Source organism: Narcine bancroftii, chromosome 4, assembly GCF_036971445.1.
Source record: "Narcine bancroftii isolate sNarBan1 chromosome 4, sNarBan1.hap1, whole genome shotgun sequence".
NCBI classification, from domain to species: domain Eukaryota; kingdom Metazoa; phylum Chordata; class Chondrichthyes; order Torpediniformes; family Narcinidae; genus Narcine; species Narcine bancroftii.
In genome coordinates, this window is record NC_091472.1 from 293375708 (window position 1) to 293398190 (window position 22483).

Genomic DNA, 22483 nt, shown 5'->3' on the forward strand with positions numbered 1-22483 from the left:
CATTCATTTTATTCTGTACTTTAAATAGTTGCCTAGTTGTGATGTCTTTTTCATCTGTACAGTACAGAATTGTTTTAAATGTACTATATATATATATATATATATATATATATATATATAAAAATAAATAAACTGAACTTCCCAGCCCAACTCTCAAGATTGCACCTTCTACAAATATTCAAATAAAAATTCCAAGCAACTTAAGGAAACAATTCTTTACCTTTCAGTTAAGCATTCACAGCCCTCCAGATTCAAAAACAAATTCAATAATTCAATATAATAAACACTTTCTATCTTTAGATATTCAGCATGTTACTTTTGTTATTTCAGGAAATTATTCTACACTACAAAACCAAACTTTTGTTTTTTAAAAAATCTCGATTATTACCATCATTCAAATTGTGTTCTCATCCCCTTTTTCAGTCATTCTACCTCTGACACAGACTTTCCTTTTCATCTTCTTACTTTTTCCACATTTTCAAGTTCTTTAAACTTTCATCTCAGCTTTCCCAGTTTTGATGAAAAGCTGAGATTTCCAGCTGTCTGGAAATAATAGGCTCCAAAAAAAGCGAGTGACAAGCTGAATTACCAAGCTGATATAACCCAAGTTTTGCTGGAAGCTTTATGATCCTATTGCAAAAGTTTGAATTCCCCAAACAAGATATTTATTTCATTCCACACTCAGCAGGTAAAGTTCAAATGGAGCACATCTCATAACAGTTAACAAAATTGTTTTACTGATACTCACACAGGGTGGACTGTAAGACAAGTGTACCATATGGGAAAAAATATTGCTGAACTGAATATAACAGATTTCCTCATCCCTCCCACCCAGTCCTGCCACCACCACTCTACTATTTGTGACTTTAAACCACAGTGGCTTGAATCATTTTAAGTCTATTGAAAGACAAAAAAAATGTTTAAGAGTATATTCACCATTCTGTGGAAATTGGGAATGGTCTTTTTTGTCTGCCAAGTTGGTCAATGTGGAGGCAATTGTATCTCCAGGTACCTTTGGGCTTTCCACATACTTTAGTTTCCGGGTTTGACCTGCAAGAAGGAGAAAAAAATTGTTTAAATCATTAAGGAGCAATATGTCATGGATCAAATGAAATGTAATGTTCATCATTTTGTTTAAGTGATTATGGAAGGAAAATTCCAGCGATAAAGAGTACAAGGAATGTACAGTGCCATCCATAATGTTTGGGATAGACACTTTTTTCCTTTATTTTCCACTGAGCTCCACAGTTTTAAATTTGTAATCAAACAATTCACATGTAATTAAGTGTACATTCCAGATTTTATTCAAGCTTATTTATTTACATTTTGGTTTGACCATGCACTTTCTATACATAGTCTCCTAATTTCAGGACGCCATAATGTTTAGGACATTTGGCTTCACAGGTGTTTGTGACTACACAGGTCTGTTTAATTGCTTCCTTGGTGCAGGTATAAAAGAGACAGGCTTGCTTCTAAGCTTTTAATCACCTTTGGAGTCTGTAGTTGCCATTGTACAACACGAAGACCAGAGTTGGGCCAATGAAAAGACATTGAAAAACAAGAATAAAATAGTAAGAGAAACTGCTCAAACCTTGGGATTACCAAAATTAATGGTTTAAAACATCATGAAGAAGAAAGAGCCGACTGGTGAGCTCAGTAATTGCAAAGGGACTGGTATTTCAGGGAAGATCTCCATTGCTGATGACAGAATTCCCATCATAATGAAGAAACATACGTCTGACAGATCAGAAACACTCTTCAGGAGGCAGGTGTGGATATGGCGATAACTATTGTCTGCAGAAGCATGATTTCTAATACAACAGAATTCTTGACTTGTGCTTGGGCTATGGAATGGAGACGGGAATATTGTGATGAAAAAAAGACCCTTGCACCCATAGCGATCATTAGATCTAGTATAATAGATCAAAAATATAAAGGGCAAAACTAACTGCCTACTGTTACCTGGCCACTGAGAATTGCTATCCGAGTTGTATCGTATGATTGGGAAGTACCCCAAGATTCAAAGTCAGACCTTCAAGCTGATGTGGAAACCTGTATTCCTGCATATTTCTTGCACTCTTGTTATGTCAAAGAGGAAGAATTATTCCCATGTTCCTTAGCATTCATGAATCTCCCCAGTGCAACAATCTCCTGGAAAATGAACTGCTGTACGAGTTCTGCGTATCAACCAGTAAAATTACGATGCAATGAAATAGATGGCCACAGTGACCTTCTCCACTGTAATAGCAACCACAATAGTAACTACACCATGTACAACATACAGTGAAAACAAAGTCATCATAAGAACTATTTCTTTGAGGTCGACAGTGGAGAATTTCTCCTGGAACAACTCAGTAGGTAAGGCCCCTTCCTAAGGTCCCCTTTTCTGCTTTGGTTGCTTCTCATTCTAACAGGTTGTTGTACTCTACACTCTCTTTCTCCTTCATTTTTCCTAAAACGATGCACATTGAGATGGAAGATCAGTCCATGGAACTAAGAGGGCTTGGTTGTAGAAACAATGAACCAAAACACATTTGATCCTTACTTCTGTTTTCAATTAATCCTAGAGAAAGCAATGCAGCTATAAATTCAACAGGTACTTCAAGTAATTAGGAGGCTAAGCAGTTCAAAATGTATACCTGGGGACCTTCTGCCTGTCCGTGTATTCATTGTAAATGGCTGACGTGGCAGGAGAGGTGAAGATGGAAGCGACATTGAAACTCCTTTTGAGAGATTCATTTTGTATACATCCTCTTGTACTGAAAATGGTGCAGAACTCCAATCTGAATGACCAACTTGTCCAGAAAGACCAGAGTCTCCTGTTGAATGAAAATAGAGAATAGCTAGTTGGTTGCATAGCTTCAATTATTACTGTGTCCAAAATTTTGAAAAAGTATATGTCGATGTTGGTGAAAGGTGATAGGTTAGACAAATTTGGAATATGACGTTGTGATGGCAAGACGAAAGGTGCTACACAAGTTCAGAGGCGGCAGAAGGACCAAAGATGTGTATTTAATGCAAAACAGAGAGATAGATGAATGAGGTGAATGGTACAATGAAAAAATGTTGCTTTTTCTACAATAACGGACAACAGCAGAACAACCTTAATTATTCAGTCTACAATTCAGAACTTGGTATCCTTATATTTAAATTTTCCTAAAATTCCTTTCAAATGGCAATTTATACTCTCATCATTACAGTTCAATTTAATTGATAACAAATTTCCTGTCACGTTAATGCATAAATAGACTGGAATGGAGGAGAAAAGTGGCAGCAAAATTTAAAAATTGAGAAAGTTGACGTTAATGTCTTGGTTGGCACATCTAACAAGAAAAATAAGAAATTTTATTGAATAGCTATTAGTGGGAGGGTGTCATTTTGTATGAAAATCAAAAATTGCAGAAGCTAAAAATCTGAAATAAAAACATTCTGGAAACATTTAACAGTTTACATGGTGGAGTCCTGAAAAAGTGGATCCCATATACATCCAGGAGGGAACAAATTGGAAATAACCCAAGAATAGAATGTGCTCACCGATTTCTTGCTGTCCCCCCTCCCCAGCCCGAGGCCAAACCAACAGCCACACTCTAGCCTGGTAAGGGTCCTTGGCTACCAGGATAGAGAGAGGATTTTAAGGGCAGTGGTGCATGCAAATGAGGGGAAGGTTTTATTCTACCCAGACATACGTGTGGAGCTATTAAAAAGAGCCTTAAACAAAAAGACTCGATTTTACCCTCCTTCACCTGGCAATGCTGAAGATAGTAAGGGCAGGAGAGGGAAGAAAGTTTTTTTAAGGATTCAATGGACTTTGTAAGAACCCTGCCACCGCTTCTGGATTAAATGTAAATGTAAATAAGGTGGAAAGAGGGAAACAGGGAAAAGATGAAGTGTAAATATTGAAATTGTGAGGAATGTGAGGGGGAATGTGCTTTTTTCATAATGTTAATGTTTAAAGATGAATGTATATTAGAAGAATGAATACAGGGAGCTCAAGGAAAGGGGGGGAGGGAGAGAGAGAGAGGGAGAGGGAGAGGGAGACATAAGGCACATCTCAAAATGGTGGGAGGGATTGTCACCAATAGCTTGGTTATTGGTGCCCGGTGGTGGCGTAAAGATAAATTGGGAGGGGGAAGAGAGTGGGGAATATATGGGGTTTTTTTCATTTTGATATCTAGGTCAATTTAATTGATGGTACTTTTCAGTTGTCCGAGGGTGGGAGTGAGGAGAATAAATACAGACCCTGTATGTTTACATGCATGTTAAAAAAGATTATAATGTTTGATGAGTCTATGAAAATTAAAATAAAATATTTTTTAAAATTAGCAGTCAGTATCTGTGGATCAAGAAATAGAGATAGGATTTGTGACTGAAGGCTGTTCGTCAGCACAGCTTAATCTGCTGGGCATTTCCTACTGTCTTGCATTTCACAGCTTTTACGTGTTCCGTTTGTGTACTTTCTAACCACCTTCATACGCCAATCAATCATAAGGAATCAAGAGTTATACTTAATCAAAAATACATTTCCAGGTAACCTTACCCTCATCTAATCAGATTAGCTGTTTTTGACCCATCCTCACCCATCCTACAAATTAAAACCGACTTCTTGGCTCTCTATTCCAGTTCTGGTGAAGGGTTTTGGCATGAAGAGTTACATTTGTTTTTTTTTACAATTGCTATCAGACCTACTTAGTTTTCACCAATTTCTGGTCTTATTTCTACTTCATACAACTGACTTTTAATTTGCTTATGCACTCTGGATAATGAGCAAGCATCAACTATAATAGATCTGGGTTAATATTAATATTTAGGTTAGTTAAGCTATATTTCATAAAAATCTTTGTAAAATAAGTTATAGAGTTAAATATATTTCTAGTGAGGGAATTGTGGGCTAGTACAGAGTTACATACACCCCCATATAATACATTCAGAAGTGAGGTCATCTTTCTGAGTTGTGGCTCTAGAAAGACAAAGCTAATGGAACTGAAGTGAATTTTAATTGATTCAAGAACAATGGAGTGTTTGTTTTATTAAAAACTGAAGTATCTAAGTACTCAATAAGAAATGCTGAAGGAGACCATCTGTTTAAGCAAAAATAGCTTTTTGCTTGTGGTCATCAAACTTTTCAGTCATACCCACTTACACAGAGATGAGGTCAGAGGTTGTTATGAATATGGAGTGGTTTTGGAAAAGGCAAGAGTTTTTGCATTTACTGTTCCAGTACATGGTCTCGTGGTTCCCAAAAATTGAGATTGACTCATTGGTGATGTCACGTCACATGATGCCATGGAACTACATAATGAAGGCATAGACATTTTGAATCAAAAGAATGAGAAGACAGAAGGCTTGACCTCCTGTAAAGACAGGACTTGTATTATCCTTATCACAGGAGAAACACAAGTGACATTTAAATAAGTAAGACCACTTCTGACTACCTCTAAGACATAAAGGTTCCAAATCCTTTGAAAAGGATTATTAACAGAAGGAACACCCAGTGGTATTTTGAAAGAAAACTGCCACTCCGACTGCTCTTTTATAAAAAGAGAAGCAGCCTCATTTATGCCCAGAAGATGGTCACTCCAGTTTGAAAATCATCTCTCTGAAAGACGGTTCATTAATAGACTCGTGGTTTAAAGAGGTATGAAAATATGTTTAAAAGTGCATCATAATTTTTTCTGAACTGTGATTTAAAAGGATCCCGAAGACCACAAAATATTTAAAATTAGACTTTAAAAATGACTTTTTCAGAATCATTTAAACTGATTTGCTTTTGGACTTTAATATACACACACACACACACACACACACACACACACATACATATACACATTAACATTTGCGCATAGAGGGGTTAAATTTAGAGTTAAGTAAGAAATGTTATGTTATTAATAGTTTAATAAAATCTGTTATTTTGAATTTATCATTGGTGAATTTTCCATTGCTGTTCCTTTTGTTAGGACTAATAAGGGTTCGTAACATCAACCTATGTAATAATTATCTGAAATTTCAAAAGGAATTTTGGGCGACAAAATATTTTAAATTGTAATAATATTAATGTGCTACTTCTGAAGAGTATTAATTCCATGCTGGAGAGATAGTCTGCTTTTCGGGTTATTTTAATATCAGAGTTCCCTTGATGCCATTGGTGCGGATTCCCTTCTACTAGAATGCATTAAACATTATTGATTATCCAATCAAGGCAGAAAATAGAGCAGAAAAAGTTAAAAATGGTAAAAGATCAAATAAAATGGTATGGATAGCACAGTGGTTAGCGCAACACCTTTACAGCACCAGCGATCAGGACCAGGGTTCAAACCCCACGCTGTCTGGAAGGAGTTTATACATTCTCCCCGTGTCTATGTGGGTTTTCCACGGGAGCTCCAATTTCTTCCCACCATTTGAAACGTATAGAGGTGCAAATTAACTGGGTGGCACAGACTCATAGGCCAAAATAGCCTGTTACTATGCTGTGTGTCTAAATACAAATTGAAAAATAAACATACAATTGCTCCAAAAGTAGGGACTGGAATGTTTTAGAATTTAGCGTAGGATCAAGAAATTGGTGAGAAAGTAGAAAACATATTAAATCTGCAAACGGAAACAGATTTTAAAGGCTTCTATGGATGTGGAAGAAAATTATGACAAGTTCATTTAAGTCCCTAACAGAAGTCTTTTTTTCTGGGAACTCAGAAAGTTGCACGAAAAAGTATTTTTGTGTCTAAAAACCTTGGAAATAGTGAAGAGCCAAGAAAAGAGGTGGCAAAGAGATGTATTGGTTGGGATTCCTACCCTTCAAAAACCTACCAGGTGTAGGTTGATGGGGTGTAAAATGGACGGCACAGACTCGTAAGGCCAAACTGGCCTTATTACAGTGCTGTTTGTCTAATTAATTAATTAACATTTCTCAAAATTTAATTCTAAAAAGGTTGCCATAGCGTGACATCAGTGGAAGACAAAATGCTCGCCTCTATCCAAAAAAAAGTCATAACAGGACACTTAGAAAACAAAAAAAGTAGGTAATATCAACATAAATAATGAAAGAATAATCATGTCTAACAAATCATTTTTCTGAACTTACAATTAGCCAAATAAAGAAATTATTACTGGGGCCTTCCAAGACTTTCAAGAAGGAGCCACCAAAAGAGATCTCCAAGCAAAATTAGAGCACACAGCATTGGGATCAATACATGTACATGAAATTTATAGATTGGATAACAAACAGAAGAGAGAGTAGGATCAAAATGGTCATCTTAGGTTGGAGGCTGTGACAAGTGCGATGCAAGGATTGATGCTGGACAGCAATTGTTTTCCATCCATTTCAATGGGAATTAGGTGTTCCAGTGTAATATACAAGTTTATTTATGATAAAAGCTGGGAGGGTTGTGCAGATTTCTTTACTGTTATGTAATAATACAGAAAATGCATTATACAAAATTTTCTTCTGCATGCCGTAAGGCAGACAATGAGTGTTCCCTGGCACCCCTTACAGAAAGAAAGAGTAGAAAAAGAGAGTCCATTCAAAGACATTGAGTGTACATGGATTTTTCTCCAGCACTTCCACAGCCTCTCCAACCGCACAGACCTCTGTTCGATTAATTGGCAACCTGAGCTCCAGATGCAAAGCTCCAACACAATCAGGAAGCTTACAGCACCCAAGGCCCTTCAGCTCTTCTTTCCCTCAGCACCCTCACGAATCCCAGTTCCATGAATCCCTCAACGGCAAGTTGCTGTCCAGCTGCAGCCGCTGAGCTCCTCATTGGTCCACTGCCATGGTAACTGTTCTGTAGAGTCATCTCCTCTGTTTCTCCTGAGTGTATTCTCCCTGTTTCTGGTGCCCCATGCTGGTCCACTGTTCCCCAGAGACTGCTAAGCATAGGCACCGTCATCTTGGGCACAGAAACCATATTTACAGATTTTTAATTTAAAGACAATATTGGCTCCTTCAATGGGCCATTTAAAGCCTAAACAGAGCCTTTGGCATTAGGACTGGCCAGTTACACCCTGCGCAGCAGCACTGTGTTTGCTCACCACTCTCCTGGGTCTATACCAGCAGCAGCACGTTCTTTGCTCACCACTCTCCTGCGTCTATACCAGCAGCAGCACGGTCTTTGCTCACCACTCTCCTGGGTCTATACCAGCAGCAGCATGGTCTTTGCTCACCCCTCTCCTGGGTCTATACCAGCAGCAGCACGGTCTTTGCTCACCACTCTCCTGGGTCTATACCAGCAGCAGCACGGTCTTTGCTCACCACGCTCCTGGGTCTACACTAGCAGCAGTACGGCCATTTTTTTGTGAGAATGTAGAGAATAAAGAGAAATAAAAAGTGAGTGAATGAGCAAGGATGTAGGAGATGCCATATTATGTGGAAAAATGCATTTTGGTAGAAAAACAGAGTATTTTAAAATCACCTCTGTACTTGTGTGCAAATCTCAAAGATACAGGTACAACAAATAGTATACTAACTGAATTACAAGCAGATTTGAGTACAAGAATAGAAATGTCTCACTGCAATTGTAAAGGGCCCTTGTGAAACTAAATTCAAATTTGGTCTTCTGACCCAAGGAACTTAAGGAGTGCCACAAAGGTTGACTAGACTGATTCTAGAAATGGTTGAAGCACTGAGCTTCTTGCACAAGGAATGTGGACCAAAACTTTAAAAGTTAGAACAAGAGATAATTTTATTGAAAATTCTTACAGGTCTCAACAGGATAGTTGCTGGTCATAATGATTTTGAAGGGATATTGAAGCTCAGTCATTGAGTATTCAGGTCAAAGAATGACAGATTTGTGGGTATTAAAGGGATTCTGGAGGCAGTTTCAGTGCAGAAAAGTTGTGATAAGGTAAAAGATCATCTGTGATATTAAGGAATTGCGAAGATTGCCCAAAGGCGCACCCCAAGGATGTGTGCTTAGCCCATTGCTCTACTCATTATACACCCAAGACTTGTTGGCAGAATCGCAAACGGCAATGAGGAAACGTGCAGGAGAAAGATAGATCAGCTCGTTGAATGGTGTAACGACAACAACCTTGTGCTCAACGTCAGCAAAACCAAGATGATTGTGGACTTCAGGAGGAAGTCAGGGGAACGTGACCCAGTCCTCACTGTGGGCTCAATAGTGAAGAGGGTCAAGAACCTCAAATTCCTGGGTGTCAACATCTTTGAGGATCTATCCTGGAACCTCTACATTGTTGCAATCACAAAGAAGGCTCGCCAGCAGCTATATTTCGTGAGGTGTATGAGGAGATTCGGTATGTCACCAAAGACTCTTGTAAACTTCTATAGGTGTATGGTGGAAAGCATTCTGGCTGATTGCATCATTGCCTAATATGGAGGCGCCAACTCTTAGGACAAGAATAAACTCCAGAGGGTTGTTAACTCAGCCTATGACACCACAGACACCAGACTTCACTCCATCAAGGACATCTACATGAGGACGTGTCTTAAAAAAGCAGCCTCTATCCTCAAGGACCCCCAACTCCCAGCCATGCCCTCTTCACTCTGCTACCATCAAGAAAAAGGTAGAGAAACCTAAACACAAGCATTCAACAGCACAAAGGTAGCTTATTTCCTGCTGCCATCAGATTCCTGAAAAATGAATGAAACTTTTCGTGCACTATTATTTTTATTTTATTTAAATATATATATTAAATGTTATAAGACTATGATATTTGTTTCCACTCTGATGCTGCCACAAAACACCGAAATTCATGACTTGTAAAAATAAATTCTGATTCTGAAAGAGCTGGATGTGAAACTTGTTTTCAGGAAGGGCAGGACAAAAAGATCAATGTTCCAGCCTCCGTTGTTCCAGATGCAATAGAGCGGAAGGGATGAAAAGGGGAGAAGTGACATTGCTCGTCAGGGAAAATATCACAGCTGAGCTCAGACAAGATAGACTGGAGGGATCTGGAACAGCTGGAAAAATGGGCCAGAAAATTGCAGATGGAATTTCATGCAGTCAAGTGTGAGATGTTGCATTTTGGAAGGACAAACCAAGGTAGGACATGCACACTAAGCACGAGAGCACTGAGGAGTGTGGTAGAAACAGAGGAATCTGGGAATAGAGATGCACAATTCCCTACAAGCGGTGACATAGGTAGATACAGTTGTAAAGAGAAATTTTGGCACATTGCCTTTATAAATCAAAGTATTGAGTACAGGAGTTGGAATGTTATGGTGAAATTGTGCAAGATATTGGTGAGACCAAATTTGAAATAGTACATGCAGTTTTGGTCACCTAACTACAGGAAAGATATGAATAAAATAGAAAGAGTGCAGAGAAGGTTAACGAGGATGTTGCTGGGACTTCAGAAGCTGAAGGTTAAATAGGGAAAGGTTAAACAGATTAAGACTTTATTCCTTGGAGCGTAGAAGAATGAAGGGAAATTTGATACAAGTTTTTTGATGGGTATAGAGTAAATGCAAGTAGGCTTTTCCACTGAGATTAGGTGAGATACACACCAGAAGACATGATGTTAAGGGTGAAAGGGGTAAAGTTTAGAGGAAACATTAGGGGGAATTTCTTCACACAGAGAGTGGTTGGATTATGGAACAAGCTGGCATCTGAAGTGGTGAACACGGGCTCAATTCTAACATTTAAGAAAAATTTAGATATGTACATATACAAGAGGGGTATGAAGGGATATGGAATAGGTGAAGGTCAGTGGGATAAGAATGTTTGGCACAGACTAGAAGGGCCAAAGGGCTTATTTTCTGTTCTATGGTTCTTTCTTTTCCTTCTATTTCTTATATTGCTAATTTGAAGAGTGAAATTAGATTAGGCCTTTTCACACCGCAGTGTAAAATGAATTTCCTGGGAACCCACCCGTGAACCTGCAATGTGAAAAGGTCGGCCTGGAAATTTTAAACGGATCCGCGGCCCTACATCATAGGTTAGTTTTCCTGGACCACCCTCTCCCTGCGATGTGAAAAGGCAAATGGCCAAGCAGGGGAAGCCTTGTGACGTCAGCTTCACATAGGCAATTAAAATTAAAAGATCCCTACATCCTGACATCATCGGGCTGCTTCAGCACATTACGACAGCAGTTCAATACGGGATGAATGACCGTCCTCATTAACCATAATCCCTCATGCAGCTAGAAACGCTCCATTTCCTAGACCAGTTCCAGCTGCATGAGGGATTATGGGAAACAAAGACTGACATTCATACCGCATCGTACCACTGTCGTGACTTGACTAAAAGCGGACATGATGCATGGGGGAAGAGGATGGAGAGGGAGGGAGCGAGCATGTGGGCGACCGATGGACGGGGGAGTAACTTACTCTTACTCCTTTGAGTGCGTAATGTGTCATCGGTTGGAGGCGGGATCCCCTCCTAAATTGCCAGGGAGGGCAAATTCCCGGGAATTTGGACTGCAGTGTGAAAGGCCCTGTATTCCTGGGAATTTCACTGGATGCAAGTAGGGTCACCTTGCCTGGTGGTATGAAAAGGCCTATTGAAATGTACTAATGTTTACCCTTCTTCTGCCTCTGCTGTCCGCAGTCGAATCCAAAAGGTAGCTTGTCTTTTTGGTGCTCCAATTTGCGTGCATCTGTTTTTTCTGAGAAAATGAGAGCATAATTACTTAGGGAAAATATGGACAATTATTGAGTAATTTTTTTAAAAGAATAAGTTATTATAAAGACAAATTATAAGAATTTAGTGATTATTATTTTGGTTAAAATTGAGTAAGTACTGCACAGCACAATTTAGAAAGCAAAAATTTTAAATCTTTTATAACAGCTTGTTTAAAAAAATACAAAGGATTACATAAAGTAACTTTAAAAATGAAGGAGGAAGAAACATCAATGTTATTCAAATGTACCATTTAGTGAGTGGAAATTAATAAATTATTTTGTCTTTTTCAAAATATTGTAAGTCTTAACCAAAACTGGAGTGAATGAAGTGGGAGCAACTAAGAAGAGCAGTAGATGACAGACTACTGGGGGTAATCTGCTGCTACATCATTAAAAATTATTGATGCCCAAACCTTGCAATTTAAAGGATGAAAATAAAATTTCACTTTAATTGCACATACACTATGGATTAAAATTTCATGAGGTGTATCACAATTGTGGCAACAACATGTGCCATTCACAATTACCTTCCATTGATGAGACACCCATGGTGTCATGGGTAAGGAGTTTGAGGATTAGTGGCTTTTAAAATGCTGGAATGACATTCTATGTGCAAATCAAAATACTTTCTGACTTAAAAGTGATGAGGTCATGGGTTTTGGATCTGCCATGGACACAGAACTGGCATACAACCAGAAAGTTCTTTGATGATAGCGTTCATATTCCTTAGTGTTCCAGTGCTGCAAAGAGTGGATATTTAACCTCATCAATGTTGTACCAATCAAATAGCTTAGTCTTGAATGGTGTTGATCCTCGAGTGTTGACAGAAGTGAAACTAACCAACCAAGTGGGAAGCATACCAAAATAGGATGAGGTGTCCTGAAGCGGGATAGGTCATGAGTTTGGAAATAATCTTGACTAGCAATTGCACTGTGTTCTGAAAATAATACACATTGCTGACAGTGCATTGGTGCTTCCAATCAAATGCACTATCCTGGATCATCCTGACCTTCTCAAGGTTATTGGAAGTTCAATCAATCATGCACTTGGAAGGTATCCTATAGGGAAAGATCTTAGGAAGTCCACATGAAGGTTCAAATGTTATGTGCATGCCATTAATGTTGCGTGTCATTTATCAACTCATTGTTCTCTCTGTCTTACTATATTGGAGTTAGTTACAGGCTGCTTCATTTTGTTTTAGACTTGTCAATGAATTGACCAATGTGAGTCTACAGTTACCAACCCCATGTTTATCTTTGATAAAGCAGCTGAAAGTACTTGGGCCAATAAAATTGCTCTGAAGAACCCTACAGTTTGGTCTACAGCTGAGATTATTGACCTCAAATCACAATGTTCATTTTTTGTACAATCTAACACTCCAGCCAATTGTCGAGTCTCATCTATTTCAGCTTCAACTGGGCTTCTTGATACTGTGTTGATATTTAGGACAGTCACCCTGACCTGTAGAATAATCTGCACAAAAACTCTACAAGCAATTAAATAGTTGCAAAAAAAAATCAAATCCAAAAATATGTTTGTAACAAGTAATTAATTCTGCAAATTACATAGATTTCATTTTGTAAATTACTGAACACTGATTGGTGTAATCAGACGCTTATTGGTCATTTGCCAATTAAAATGGAAGAAAAAATTAATTCTCAAGCATTTTAAAAGTGTGCACCACCATGTTTTAATTACTGACAGCAACAAAAGTGTAACTAATCAATTTGCCAAATAAAACAAAAGGCTCACTATTCCCATGGCATTGAATATCTTCTGTTCATGTCAGTATTGCACAAAATAGAACAAGTGCCAAGAGCTACACATCTATGGAACAACAGTAATCAGTGCCAATAAAGATTTTTGGCAACTTCATTTTATGAATAAAATATGCAATAAAAAAAGTTTAACTCTATACCATTCGTGGATTCTTTTTTTCAAACTACCACAAAAACTTCTGTAGTTTGCCTTTAAATTATAATTTCCCTCTCCTTTCATCATTTATCATCGATTCTACCCTCGGCAAACTCTGGCCACTCATCAAACAACCAAGCACGTTAGGAATTCAAGTGCAGTAAATAACTGTCTGTTCATCTCAATTCCTTCAGCTCAGGAGCTAGATATACCCAACTAGTTAAAATAACAAACGTACAGAATTTCTTTCAATTTTGTATGTAGTATTTACTATTCACAATGCATTCACCTCCACACTAGGGATACAACTTCATAACAACTCCAAATGTGACAGTGTAAATACTACAATACAAAACCAGAAGAAATGTTATGCAATGAATAACCATGCTTTTCTTTTGGTTAACATCTAGTAATATTCCTGGAACTTACCATTCACAATATCACTAGATCATTCTTAGATCTTTTAAATGTTCTTTCTGCACCAATCTTTTTGTCATTTCGTCACATTTTCCATGCATTTAATCACAGACCTCTCCCTCAACAGTGAAACCAGAGCTCAACACATGTTGCTGGAAATCTTATTCTACCTACTTTGGAAGGATCTGTTCATTTCTTATAGAATTTATCTGCAAGATTTAGAAGGGCTCAAAATTACATCTGCAAAATTTAAGGTATAGCTTAAAATTTATGGTATGTTTGTTGTCATCAAAATCGAATGTTGTTATTTCTACAATATGCAACATTTTTGATGTTTATCATTTCTAATAGTTTTGGTATACCAACATATGGGCTTGAACTCCCTCGCACTCTTCCATTTTATTCTGATGTCCTATTCTTACAGCTATCAGCATTTACATCAACAATTCTAAATGCCAAGTGAAAAAATGTTATGTACACTTCAAAGAGAGATCAAGCCACTCAAGATCCTGATTGAACAATCATAGAAATTTATAGCACTGACAATGATGTTATATTTTTAAATGTTTTGTGAAGCTTTCCACCCATTTCCTTATCTTGAGACAGCAGCTTCTAAATTTTTCCTTCAGCAGGTGCAGATATAGGGAACATAAACAATAGTGGGAACTAATTGGGTCGAATGGTTCATCACTGTGCTACAAAGGTTATGTACTACAAAATTGTGTGCAATTTCCTTTCTCCTTTCCTTTTCAAATTAGATTCTTATTCCAACATATTTTCTAGAACATTGTACAATGTAACACTCAGCAGATGAAAAAAATCTTTAATTATTTTGATAAATGTCAATTCCTACTAGCCTTACAAAAAATGATTGCAAGATTTATATTATCAAAGTCTTACTTTATTTATCAACATCTATTGTAGCTCTCCATTTTAACAAAGCTCAATTCTATCCTCAAAAGTGGAAACCCTCAAGTTTACTGCATCTATGACTCACGACGTCAATTTTACAGCAATGGAAACCAATCGACTCACGCCAGTCCAAGTTATCAACCCAAACTAGTCCCCTTTCTCTGCGTTTGACCTATATCAGTCTAAAAATTTTCCTAGCCATGTAATTTTCCTAGACATGTGGCTTGAACTGTGCAGTTGTACCCACCTCTTCCACTTCCTCTGTCAGTTCATTCCACATACCTACCATCCTGTGTGTGGAAAAAGGTGCCCTTTTAAATCTATACCCTGTAGTTTTAGGCTTCCCAACCCTAGGAAAAAAAACAAATGACCATTTAACCTATCTATGGCCCTCATGATTTTATATGCAGTACCTCTACAATGTCTGCTCCTCAGCTTTCCACACTCCAAGGGGAAAAGCCCAGCCTATTTAGCATCTCCTTCTAACACAAACCTACCAGTCCCAGCAACATACTTGTGAATTTTTTCTGCACCTTTCCAGCTTAATGACATCCTTCTTATAAATGAGCCACCTGAAGTCCCACTCCTGTGTTCAATGCCCCATAACAATTAATGCCTTCTTTATTACCATCACTTCCTTACTGGCCACTTTACCATCAATTCTAGTGTCCTTTGCAAACTTAATAACCACATCAACAATTTGGATGACAATGTAACAATGTAAACACAGTGGACTCAGCACGTACCCTGCAGCCCACCACTGATCACAGTCTCCAATCAGAAAAGCACCCCTCTACTACCACCCTCTGACTCCTACCATAAAGCTAATTTTTAATGCAGATTTCTGTGCATCCCATGTGAACAGTCACCCTGGATTCTATGTGATCTACCCTTCTAGATCAAGTCTTTGAAATTATTCTCCCCCAAAAATCAACTGCACTGTCAGCTCCATCCAGTACACAAAATAATACCCCTCCCCTACACCATTAATTCCATCTACCATTCCTGATGGCAACATATTAAAAATTTTATCCCATTCCTGACACATTCTCTTCACCCTTTGTCAGGAAGAAAATTGACAAATGCACCACTAGATTCGAGGAAGTTTTCTTTCCTGCTATTATCAGACCCCTGAACAAACCTTACATTAGTAAAACAATTCTAATTGGTAACTCTGCAATTTGTACTGTGTTCTTGTACTATGTATGGATCAACTTGCTGGATTGCATGCAAAATCAGCTTTCTTTTTTTACATGTGACAATAAACTTGAAATAGCATCATACAGGTAATTTTAACATTACAGGTTGAACCTCTCTTATCTTGTGCTCTGTGGTGTGACAACTCTCATAGTTTGAATCATGTTTGAATCTGCCGCTGTTAATATAAAATCATTACTGACAGCTTGGGACTCTAACACTGGTCCCAATCACTGGCGCTAAATGCTACGCGAACCGTGCTGCCCCACAGTATTTATTTCCTGTTTTAAGTTTTGTTCTACCTTTGATGTTTACATAGGGGGTTCCCTTAGGAGTCAATTTCTGTTTTCCAGCATTTTCTGTGGTCCGGCAATGGCCACATCCCAGCGTCACCAGATTAAAGAGGTACAACCTGTACTTCTTTTCCTCATTCTGCACCCATTTATAAATCTAAAATCTGGTATGTACTTTGTTTTCCCAATTTGTCCTCTTACTCTAAAGGGGAATATGATTTCATCTTTATGGACTAAGCTCATTCAATTTGCCTTACCCAGGCTTTACACAAATTGATAACAATCAGATACGTGTCTTGAGGATGAGGTATGTTATACAAAATAATAACCTGCTACCTACCAAAATCCTTCTTGCTCCCTTTTCCACTTTCACGACTCTTTTTCAAAACTGCTTTGAACATTGTGAAAAGTTTCTCAGCTTTTTTGCCTGTAATAGTAAGTTAAGCATTAACTGTAAAAGACTTGACAATTTGGTATACTCAGAATGTTAAATAACTTTTAAAAGCATCTTAATCTTTAAAGCTTAACTTACAGAATAGAATCATTACTGGCAACAGTCAGTATACATGATATATCCCAATGTAAAAGAAAATTCAGTTCAAATTACTTACTGAACCACCAAGAAGTGATGCTTCTATTGAGCAAGGAAGGGTATGATACACACTTCAGTAAGGGTGGATCAGTTTGTGAATGGATAAATGAGTGAGTGAACCAATGTTTAAAGTAAGTGGTTGGAGTGTCAATCAAGTGAAGAAAAAAATAATAGAAATGCTGGTGGAAGTCACCAGGTCTCACAGCATCCATTGAAGGTAAAGCTATATTACTGACATTTCAGGCCAATCAAGTGAGCCAGTTTATCTTGGAAAATGGTAAACTTCTCTTGACAAACAGTGGAGATATCATTCTATCCCTGAACTGTTCCTTCCTATATAACAGGTCAAAAATCAGATTCAAATCTTTCCCACCACTGCAAACATCTTCTCCACCACCACTATATCCTGCCCTTTCAATATTCAGTAGATTTCAATGAGATTCCACCCATCCCATCCTGCTAAACTCCAGCGCAAGCAGGGCCAGAGGCAACAAATGTTCCTCATATGTTAACCCTCTCATTCCTGGACCATCTCCAACAACACCACATCCTTCCTTAGATATAGAGCCGAAAACTTAATACTCCAAATGTGGTCTGACCAACTCCTTATAAATCCTCAACATTACAGTTGCTTTTATATTCTAGACTTCTCAAAATAAATGCTAATACTGCATTTGCTCTCCTTACTACCAACTCAATGTACAAGTTATCCTTCAGAGAATCCTGTTCTAGGACTTCAAGCCTCCTTGGATCTCCACCACTTTCTGATTTCTCTCCCTATTTAGAAAATAAATCTATGCTTTTCTTCCTTCTACCTAAATGCATAACCATACACTTCCCTATGCTGTATTCCAAATGCCACTTCCTTGACCATTCTCCCAACCTATCCAAGTCCCTCTGCAAACTCAGTTTGCTCGACAGCACATACCCCTCCATTTATCTTTGTATCATCTACAAGGTTGCCCTAAATTATTTACATACAATGCAAAGTGGTGGAACCAACACTGACCCCTGCAGAACACCAAGAGACAGATCCCTTCTCTCCCTATAGAGAATGCGATGCAAGAGGCATGCAACGCTCTTCCTTCTCACTTTCATTTTGCCTTTTTTCCTTGTATGGACTTTTGCTTTTGTCATTATTAGCTATTTGCACATTCTTCTCATGCCTTTTCAATGCCTCACTAACATCCATCATCCCAATAGAATTCAGCTTCATAAACTCTTTTCACCAATCTCTCACTGTACAAACACATGAATGTCAGTTGATGTCCAGCAGAAGCATAGCATGCTAATCAGGGAATAATAAGTGGCAAGTAAACAACTTCTGGAATAGTGAAAAAAATGTTTTAAATCAAACAATTTGTGGAACAAGGGAAGGGGTTAAATGTTCTAGAGTAAAAGAAACAAATTTAGTTGCTTGGAAGGAACTGAGGCAGGTGTCAAAAGATCAGCCAGGTGTGCAATACATTTTGGGTAGGGAGAAAGAAGCAGAGGAACACAGAAGGTCATGAGGCAAGCAGGTAGTGAATATTGAGAAGAACAGAAAAGAAATTAATCCAGAACATAATTAAGCTACCACACCCACATCAGAAAAGGAATGCAATTTTAAAGAGGGTAGAAGAGGCTTATGACAACACCGACTATGCAAAGGTCAATCACTTCAGAACAGAGAATGAAGATGGGTCCAGACCGGGGTTCGAGCCCTGCGCTATCTGTAAAGAGTTTGTATGTTCTCCCCATGTCTGTGTGGGTTTTCTCCGGTTTCCTCCCAACGTTCAAAAACATACCGAGAATGTAGGCTAATGGGGTGTAAATTGGACGGCATGGACTCGTGGGTCAAAATGGCCTGTAACCATGCTGCATGTCTATATTTAAAAATATAATCTTGTGCTAAATGTCAGCAAGACCAAAGAGCTTGATATAGTGATTTGGAGACACCGGGTTAATCCAAAAAGGATTAGAATTAGCCTATGAGGAGAGATTAAGTCACTGGGGCTAAACACACTGGACAGAAGAATGAGAGGAGATCTTATTAAAACATACAAAGTATGTAAGTTTGTATTAAGATAGAAGCAGATAATTTATTTCCACTGAGTTTGAAACTGCCTCAAGATTCAGTAAATAAGATTTAGGTTGGAAATAAGGAGGAACTGCTTTTCCCAGAGTAGTGAACCTATGAAATTCTCTGCCTGACAAACCAATTAAAACAGCCTCCTTAACTATACGGTATTTAAAACACTGATTTTTGAAGTGTAAGCAAATTAATGATCATGGGGAAAAGGCAGGTAGGTGCAGCTTTTCCATGGCCACATCAGCCAAGGTCTTATTAAATGGCAGAGCAGGCTTGATGGTCAAGAAAGCCTGATTTTGTTCTTATTTCCCATGTTCTTGACCAAGTTCCTGGGAGACAACATATCAGAGGACCCCTCCTGGAGCTAGCACATTGAGGCAACTGTGAAAAAGGCACACCAATGCCTCAGTGCTCTAAAGACTGTCAAGATTTGGCATGACATCAAATAAATACTCTAGCTTCATTATGGGCACTGTGGAAAGTATGCTGACTGCATGCATCACAGCCTGGTATGCCCAGAATGCAGAAAGAAGCAAATAGCCAAATTCAGCATGAGCTCCAACCTTCCATCCTCTGAAGACATTAAGGTGAAGCACTCCTTCAAAAAGGCAACCAACATCATAAGAGACTCCCATCATCCTGGTGACAACTTTTTCTCACTGCTACCTTCAGAAAGAAAGTACACAAGCCTGAAGTCCAACACCTCTAGGTTCAAAAATTTTTCCCCCCAGCCATCAGACTGTTGCCCCACCCCCCCACATAACCATAAACTACTTCAGCACGACAAAGACCTATCTATATGACTGAAATGCCACTTTTTTCAACAACTGTAATTATTTATTATCTATCTTTTATAATTAGCTCTCTGCATATTGGGGTAATATATTTATTATTGATACTTAGCTGCAGCAAGTAAGAATTTTGGTGCATATGTACATTGCACTTATATTTATGATAATAATCTGATCCTATCAATAGCAGGAGAGCAATGGCAATGGGTGGTAGCTTTAAGTTCCTGGGTAGAACCTATCTGTCATGTGGCTTGTGGAGGGTCATATGACCTCTCTGTCTGGAACCTAGTCGGAAGTTGTATCACCTGCCAATCAATATTGGAATCCATCCACTTATTAGTGCACACCTGACCACTGCTACTCTAGTGATTACCTGGGCTGGACCCTCCAGCTTTCTGTACTATAAAGTCCATCATGAGGAATAGCTCTTCCTCTTTTGGCTCTTTGGTCCTGAGATGAACCCTGCTCCACTCCAGATTACAAACTATGGACAATGCTGGAGGAGTCATTGGTGTGGTGTGCACTACACAGGGATCTGGGATGTTAGATAGCATTGGAGCCATCCCCACATATTGTAATCCTTGGCTGTTCCAAGTCTGCACACAGTTAGTATCAGTAGGGTTAATTCATTGATGGTACTGTGTTGATAAAATCAACATTGATTTCTGTAAGACTTTGATCAGTCTCACATGGGTGCCTGGTCAGAGATGGAGCAGTCTGGAGATCACGTTGGTCCTGGCTAATGTGCACATTCAGACTGCAGGCCTTTGGAGATGGCCACATCATCTTCCTAGGTTAGCTTCATGTCCAGGGGCCCTACGCAGGGACCAGGCAGACCATGCATTAGAAACCCAGGATTAGTAGCACAACAAGGTTGGAGGGCATGCTTCATCGGGAGAATAATTTTTAATACACAAATATGCTGGGGAAACTCAGCAGGTTAAGCAGCACCAATAGGATACTAATTTGAATGTCTGTGTGCCTTGGTTTATATTTTAATCGAGGATTTGTGGATAAAAGGTTTTTTTTTAAATTCAAAGATGAATGATCATGGACAGCACTAACGTTGCCAAACCAGCAAAGATCATTTTCAGCTCAGTGTTTAAAACTGTTAGACACACTAAATGAGTGCGTGCGCATTTTTAGGTGCATGCACATGGGCATGCATTTTAATGTGCTTGGGCATTTTTAATGTGTTTGTTCGTTTATTTGTGTGTTTTTAGGTGCACGTATATGTGCGCTTGCATGGCTAGAAGTGCATTTTTGTGTGCATGCCCATGTGCGTTTGTGTGCAGCGCCTGTGTGCATTATGTGCATGTTTCTGTGCACACTTTTATTGCGCGGTTATGTGCATGTTTGTTCATGGGTGCACTTGTTCATGGGTGCACTTGTTCACGGGTGTGTGCTTTTGTCCACATGCCTGTATGAAAGTTTTTGTGTGCGTGCCTGTTTTTGGTGAGAGCACGTGTGATTTTGTGCACGGTTGAGCTTGCGCGCTGCCTTTGAGCGGACCTGAGCATTTTTGAGTGTGCCAACTGCATTTGTGCCTACGCGTTTTTGTGTGGTGTGTGGCTGCGCGTTTTTTCTGTGCGCACACGGCTGAGGGAGTCTTTGAGTGAGTGAATGAGGCTGCATGTTGTGTTTTTTGTATGGTGTTTTCGCCACTCTAAAATTGTGCAAAACGCATCGGTTAAAACGTTGAAAATATCTTTAACTTCATAACTTTTGGAGCTCACCACTGTATATGGTGTGCGTGTGATCTAATTTACTGGTTTCTAAACTTTTGAATGGTAATGCCCACCCCTCCCCCCCATTTAAAAAAAAACTTAAGTACCCTGAAAGGATGAGTAGTTCACATGCTGGAGCTCAGAGCTACTAGTAATTTGCTTTAATTGACTCCAAACTCTGGATATTGTGGGGTGGGAGGGAGGGGAGGGGGGAAGGGGGTGGGAGGGAGGGAGGGGAGGGGGGAAGGGGGTGGGAGGGAGGGAGGGGAGGGGGGAAGGGGGTGGGAGGGAGGGAGGGGAGGGGGGAAGGGGGTGGGAGGGAGGGAGGGGAGGGGGGAAGGGGGTGGGAGGGAGGGAGGGGAGGGGGGAAGGGGGTGGGAGGGAGGGAGGGGAGGGGGGAAGGGGGTGGGAGGGAGGGAGGGGAGGGGGGAAGGGGGTGGGAGGGAGGGAGGGGAGGGGGGAAGGGGGGGGGAGGGAGGGAGGGGAGGGGGGAAGGGGGGGGGAGGGAGGGAGGGGAGGGGGGAAGGGGGGGGGAGGGGGGAAGGGGGTGGGAGGGAGGGAGGGGAGGGGGGAAGGGGGTGGGAGGGAGGGAGGGGAGGGGGGAAGGGGGTGGGAGGGAGGGAGGGGAGGGGGGAAGGGGGTGGGAGGGAGGGAGGGGAGGGGGGAAGGGGGTGGGAGGGAGGGAGGGGAGGGGGGAAGGGGGTGGGAGGGAGGGAGGGGAGGGGGGAAGGGGGTGGGAGGGAGGGAGGGGAGGGGGGAAGGGGGTGGGAGGGAGGGAGGGGAGGGGGGAAGGGGGTGGGAGGGAGGGAGGGGAGGGGGGAAGGGGGTGGGTGGGAGGGAGGGGAGGGGGGAAGGGGGTGGGAGGGAGGGGAGGGGGGAAGGGGGTGGGAGGGAGGGGAGGGGGGAAGGGGGTGGGAGGGAGGGGAGGGGGGAAGGGGGTGGGAGGGAGGGGAGGGGGAAGGGGGTGGGAGGGAGGGGAGGGGGGAAGGAGGGG

At 40.1% G+C, this 22483-nt stretch overlaps 1 protein-coding gene across 3 annotated transcripts in view; it reads right to left on the bottom strand.

Moving 5' to 3' along the window:
* tanc1a (tetratricopeptide repeat, ankyrin repeat and coiled-coil containing 1a) overlaps nt 1–22483 on the bottom strand; it is a 124720-nt gene that overhangs the window by 100939 nt on the left and 1298 nt on the right. For all 3 annotated transcript variants that reach the window (XM_069935444.1, XM_069935443.1, XM_069935445.1), the window contains exons 2-5: nt 16649–16735; nt 11476–11559; nt 2640–2819; nt 937–1050 (exon numbers count right to left, since the gene is read on the bottom strand). In XM_069935444.1, coding sequence (XP_069791545.1) covers nt 937–1050; nt 2640–2819; nt 11476–11559; nt 16649–16709 — 439 coding nt within the window. In that variant the 5' untranslated portion in view covers nt 16710–16735. The remainder of the gene's footprint in view (nt 1–936; nt 1051–2639; nt 2820–11475; nt 11560–16648; nt 16736–22483) is intronic.